General features: G+C 42.1%; 1 protein-coding gene across 2 annotated transcripts in view; it reads right to left on the bottom strand.

Annotated features, from left to right (window-relative positions):
- Positions 1-278: 278 nt before the first annotated feature.
- khdrbs1b (KH domain containing, RNA binding, signal transduction associated 1b) overlaps positions 279-6,177 on the bottom strand; it is a 13,457-nt gene continuing 7,558 nt past the window's right edge. The window contains exons 6-11 of one of the 2 annotated variants that reach the window (XR_004797516.1): positions 5,871-6,108; positions 5,466-5,533; positions 5,070-5,128; positions 4,410-4,598; positions 2,209-2,277; positions 279-342 (exon numbers count right to left, since the gene is read on the bottom strand). Coding sequence is in view for 1 of the 2 variants with exons in the window: in XM_035681625.1 (XP_035537518.1) it covers positions 4,492-4,598; positions 5,070-5,128; positions 5,466-5,533; positions 5,871-6,108 (472 nt within the window). In the remaining variant the exon portion in view is untranslated. Of the gene's footprint in view, positions 343-2,208; positions 2,278-3,277; positions 4,599-5,069; positions 5,129-5,465; positions 5,534-5,870; positions 6,109-6,177 lie in introns of those variants that run through there. The other variant, XM_035681625.1, reaches the window with a different exon arrangement.

The following is a 6,177-nucleotide window of genomic DNA, read 5'->3' as shown; positions in this document are numbered from 1 at the left end:
AGAAAACAGTCCACACCAACATTGAGAAGCTGATCGCCAGTCTCTTTAGCGATCCCCGGTGACGCTGAACGTCTTCCGCTGACTGTTGTCTGCCTTAGTCCTGGTTCCAGCTCCTCTCTTCTTCTCTTCCCTGCCCCCCTTGCGCTACATCAGCTGGCTCCTGGTGGGTCACTTGGCAGGCCAGCCACCACAACACCCCCCCCCCCCCGGCCAGGAATAGAACTGGGCCACTCCTTTCAACAGGGCGCACCCCCACCCCAACCCACACCTCCCCCTTCCCCTCCCCCGAGACCTTGGTCTGACCACCTCCTTCACGCTGAGCTGCTCCTGTGCACGGCTTCACTGCAGAAGAGACAAAAACCACAGGGGAGAGACAACGGGATGAGCCCACATGTAAACACAGAATGCTGGTCCTTTAAGTCACAAATCCTCCTCTGCTTTAGGGATTTAATGACAGATAAGAGGCAGTGTTTGGCAAAAAAGAAGAGAGAAAAAAAAAAAAAAGTCCACTGTTTTTAATTTAATTTCTAAGCAGTGGCTGGAATAATTAAAAAGGTAATTTTCCTGCCAAGCAGCACTCTTCAACATTTTGCTAAGTAAGACATAATTACTGGCAAGACTGTTGACTTTGGATTAGTGCATTAATATTTCAATCAACAGCTAATGTGGTCACAGGTCTGAGTTTTGGAGTATTTTGCGAGGACCTGACATGTCTCATTCATAATTAGCATTATTTAAAATAAGGTTCCTATAAAGTCTGGACATGAAACATATATTATTTTTATTTTCCACAAAGACACAGGACTGTCTTTTTAACATGTCTAAAAAACTGGCGGTAGTTGTATTGAACAAACAAACAAGGGGGCGGCCTTTCTATCAAAACACATCTCAAACATGTTCTTAAATGGTTCGTTATCCAGCTCCTCTCCACTAAAAACGCCAGTGACAGTTAATGTTTCTCAAGGTCTGACCACCAAGCATTACTTTTTCCGAGCATTCATTTAACTTTATCCTGCCTTCAAGGGACGGACAGGACGTCATGTGAAACCCCTCCGACACCTCTCTCCTCCTGCTGGTTCCATTTCGGGAATCGCCAAGAGTCCCTCTCGCTCCTGTTTTCCTTCTGTCAGGGAGCCCTGAGCTACGGATCCTCATTAGTCACTTTCCCTGAGTCCACACTGACACCGGCGACGCGCTCTCCCTCACTCAGACTTGCTGAAGGCTAGCGCGGCCACACACCAATTCACAGGCACTGTCAAAAGCTAGGCGACTTACGCTGGGCAATCATCAGAATCAACCAACCTTTGAAATGCTGTGAATATCACAAACGTGCTGCTGCTGCATAATGTTACACTGGCTGAAATACCCACGGGCATCTGCAGCAAAGTTTCTTGCACAATGGTCTTTTGGGAAAATGGGAAAAGTTAAAGGACCATACCAGTGGTTCTGAGTGTTTTAGGTCATTACCTACAAATTGTATATACTTTACATTACAGCTTGAGATGGCTAATCCATCACAGAGGGGGAGTTTGTCAGCTTTTTTAAAGTTAGTGTTACAAGCTGGGACTAAAGCTCCCCTGATTCCAGCTCTTACAAACAATCGCATTATTGAGGTATTGTTGGGAAGATAAAATAAAATATGTACTCTCATGTTTGTATAGCAAATATGAAGCTACAGCCGATAGACAGTTAGCTTAGCTTCGCTTAAAGACTGGAAATAGAGCGAAACGGCTTGCCTGGCTCTGTTCAAAGGTTAATGGTCAAAATGTAAAGTGTAAAACTAATTATTCGGCGTTTTACAGAGAAGCATGTGTCCGACTGTTTCTTGGTTGACTGCTGTCTGGAAGCAAAATTTGAGCTCTCATGCAGCAACAGAGAAATATTCCAAAACTTGCTACAAAAGAAATTAGGGTTTGACAAAAAAGTAAACACATTAATAAAGAAGCTGGATTTCTTCTCTGTGATGGATGGCACATTTCATGCAATCCTAAAGTCTATGCATGTTGATTTTCATAGAAATTAATTTTGTACAAACACTTACGGACACTAATGACTGCCTGGAAGGGAGAAAAATCAATCTTTAAGACTTGTTGTATGGATAGTGGTCATGAAAAAAAAACTATGTAGGTTCTAAGTTAAAGTGCTAAAGCATGCACAACCCAGTGGTATGCTCCTTTAAAATGGAAACAGGTGCAGCGGCGGACCAACCTGAGGTTTGAATGCTCGCACTTCAGCAGACTGTCAGTCTCCGGGGCACTCAGTGACCGATAGCTGTGCCTGGAGGAAGGACAAACCCCAAATCAATACCCTGTCTAAAAACACTGGGAGAAATTTGAGACAGAGATCATGCAATGTCTACAGGAGAAGATATGCTCATGCAACTCAAGCTTTCTTTTTTGGATAACTTTGTACAGGCAGAACCTTTTAAATATTACAGTAAGCAACCTTTACAGAGCAAATAAAAAAAGTAACAGCAGCTCAACTGTACAGATATTGACATAGATTTGGCTTTGATCATTTTAGCAAGAGTTGCATTTACACTATTCTAATATATTTTGTTAGTACACAGAACAGTTATTTTGGTACATAAAATTCACTACTGTATGATATTGGAAGTTACGTTTTTCTTACTTTTGAGTCGACTCTTTTTTGTTGCCATGACTGCAATAATATTTTAAGAAACTGTACGCATTTACCAGCAAGTTTATGTCAATGTATAAACACACTACGAAATTAAACATTTAGGGTTAGGTTACCTTTACAGTGGAGTTCTCTAGGTTATAACCATCCTCTCCATTGCACTGCCATTACTCTGTACTAAAGTAGCCATCGCGCCAGCGTCATTCATGACAATGAAGCCTAGACCTGAATGGTGGTTTGAATTCAGTTAATTTTCAGATGCTATAAAAGCAATTCTCATTAACGATTACGACCACAGGTAAGAGGATTGAAAAAGTCTTATACATACCCAGGCATTCAATGCTTTAGAACTCTATACACATTAGGAAGCTATCCAGGTTATTTTAGAGGTCTTACCTCTGGGTCCTTTTTAAAAAGTATAGAAAGAGAGAGAAAGAATAAGTTGTGCTCTTTTGATAATCAATCAAGACATCATTTAGTAGGGTTAAAGTCTTCAGACGTCAATACATTCATTTAGATTTAAAATGCGGTTTTGAATGAGAAACAAAGGAAAACACCTACATCTGACTGCTGAACGTTGTTTTAAAAAAGCCATTTCAGAATTTTACTAGGACAGGAAACAAATAAAGCAAGTTAAGTTTCATAAAAAACAAACTAAGCTTTATTGACAAATTGCTGCAAAACATCTTTTGGACAGATTTAGTAACCTATTTAGGCAAGCTTACACATGTAGCATAATGCATTTTATGGAGAGGGTACAGATACTAGTGGCAGAATAAGTACAGTTAGGATGTTTTAAAATATGTACAAGAGTTCGGATTGAGCTGCAGGATCCCTTCTCTATAGAAAGAGAAGACCCATGTGGAGATTTTTGTCCCAATCCTTCTTTGTGTACTTTGTGCATGCAGTTTATAGAGAATCAGATCACAAAATGAAGACCTGAACTGTTTTAGCATAACAGGAGGCCGTCTCTCGGCCGTGTTCTCATTAAATAAACATTTTGTCTTCAGAGTTAAAATTAATTTTTAACATGTAAAACAAATTGAGGATATGAGGACAGTCCATCTCAACAGTGTCTATTAGGGCTATATTTCAAAACTCTAAGTACAATGACAAATATTGCTGCCTAAGTCTAAATGGACAACGTTTTAGAACTATTTAAAAACAAACCATCATCAAGAATGAATTGTACTGATTCCATTAACATTGATTCTTTAACCTTCACTTAATTTAAGATTGTTTTTTGTTTATATATTACATAATTGAAAGTTTAAAAGGTCTTTTATTTGGCTATATTAACAGAATTTTGAAATGTAGCCTAAATGGGAATCTGCAACTGACCCTCGACAGATTCTTTGTATTTAAAAACAATTAAAATGGATTCCTTAGACAACTGGATAATGAGCCACTATTTCCACTAGAAATGACTACTCCAAAACAGTTAAAAAATTAACGATCAACAATGCAAAAAAGCCAGAGGGGGGTAAAAAGGGTCAGAGGAAAAAAATACAGCAAAATAAACAAAATTTCAAATGAAAAAGAACAAAAAAAGGATGCCAACTTCTCCTCTCTAACCCATCTAAAAGTTGCTTTGGTTGGAGGGATTGGTGGCTGGTTGGTTGGTTAGGTGGTGCGACAAAGTAGGGGTGGGGGAGGGAGTTCGCTGTCAAATCTCAAAAACCAGGTCCGATTTTCAGTTCCCAAATTTGCTCTCTCGTATAAAGTCCGGTGTAGGAAAAGACCAAACCAAAGACAAAACGGACAATTACTTTTGTCGGGCTTCTTAAAGCGAGAGCTGCCGTGGTAGACAGGCGGTAGTCAGGGCGACACGTTAAGGGTGGCGAGTCCACTTCAGTACTGTCGGTATGGGTGCTCCCGGTAAGGCGTCTTGGCACCTCTGGAGGGGGGAAGGGCCTTCCCTGGAACCGTTCGCTGGGTCCCGTTCCAGTCATCCTGGCCTGGAGAGGACACACACACACAGACACACAGACACACACACACACACACACGAAAATAAACACACACATACAATTCAAAGGCATCAAAAGGTGCTCTGTGGAGTTTTCTTGCACTGTGAGTTCCCCTGAGGTCTAACCACCGCGTGGGAATAACACGAAACCATTGGCGGGTCTGTGTATTGCATTGCCTGACACATGCAAAACGGGGACGCGCTCATAACAGCATTGCTCTATGGCACTACCAGTGGTAAGAAAACTCCACAGGGTCCTTTAAAGTTGCTGAGGCTGCTGATTTTCAATTTTGTGGCTGTAAATATTTTTAAGTCATTCAAGCAATAAGTAAGGAAATATTGCACACTACAGGACTTAATCTTTTTAAATATATTTTTTTTACAAACTTTTTGTATTCAGCAACTGTTTAACTGTACACATTAAGTCATCTTGGTTGACAAGGAAACATTTTTTCCTTACCATAGGACTCGTACGACTCTGCAGTCTCTCCGTGTCCGTAGTCATAGTATTCTGGTTCTCTGATGGTCAGAAACAGGGAGAGAAGAAAAATCACTTCTAAACTTTGAAAAACATCAAGTAGCTGCTGACTGTAATGTCCAGGGGGATGATAATTGGCTTCCATGAATAAGATCAAAGCTTGGCTCTTTAGCATGGAACATCCCAGTCCTGGCTGGTTCTCCTCAATAACACCACCATCCAAACCATGAAGTACCATCAGCGCTGAATTTGTGCAGAGTGGCTAAAAAGTATTTTTGATGCTCTCTAAACCCTTTTCGAGTGAAACTAGCAATGTGGCAATGTGTGTGCACTTTGTGGGAAGCAGGTGAAAACCAAAGAGACGTCTGATTCACTCACGCCTGCGGCTGACTGTAATAGCTGTCGTATGAGTCGTAGGCCGTGTCTGTGTAGCTCTCATCGTAGCCCTGGAGAGGGAAGGAAACGGAGAAACAGAACGAGATTTAAGGAGAGGCTCGTTCATGAATCATGAATGTCAAGGTGTCCCCAAAGTACTACACTTGTACTGAAGCAGACACACTCATCATGTCTCAAGCAGCCCAAATCACTTATTCTTGTGTTGACAGACGAGCAATTCAAAGCTAACAAAGTGCCCCGAACAATCTCATTCAGCATAGACGCGTGTAAAAGTGATATTTTACTTGTTAGTGTAGTAATTATATTAAATATAACATAATTGTGCTACCGGCAGGCAGATGCAAACTAAATGGATATATGAAAACTACCACTGGCAGGTGTACTTACATATTCCTCGTAGCTTTCAGCAGCTGCAGCAGGGGTGTGCTGGTGGGGGGGTGGCGCCATCCTCTGGGGGGGTCCACCAGCTGGGGGCCTGGCACGCGGTGCCACGGCTCCCCTGGCGGGTGCTGCAGGAGGTCCTCCTCGGCCTGTTGGGGCGCCCCTCACTGCGCCACCTCTTGCTGGGCCACCTCGACTGACACCTCCCCTGGCGGGAGCACCGCGAGGAGGCATTCCCCTACCCCTGGAGAGAAGAACACTTAGAGTTATTACTGTGTTCCTCTACTTGAAGGAATAGTTCGACATTTTGGGA

This window comes from Morone saxatilis, unplaced genomic scaffold (genome assembly GCF_004916995.1).
Source record: "Morone saxatilis isolate NCDOM2014 unplaced genomic scaffold, NCSU_SB_2.0 Contig9, whole genome shotgun sequence".
Classification (NCBI taxonomy): Eukaryota; Metazoa; Chordata; class Actinopteri; family Moronidae; genus Morone; species Morone saxatilis.
The sequence above is the reverse complement of the archived record's forward strand: the minus strand, read 5'-3'. Positions and strand labels throughout refer to the sequence as shown.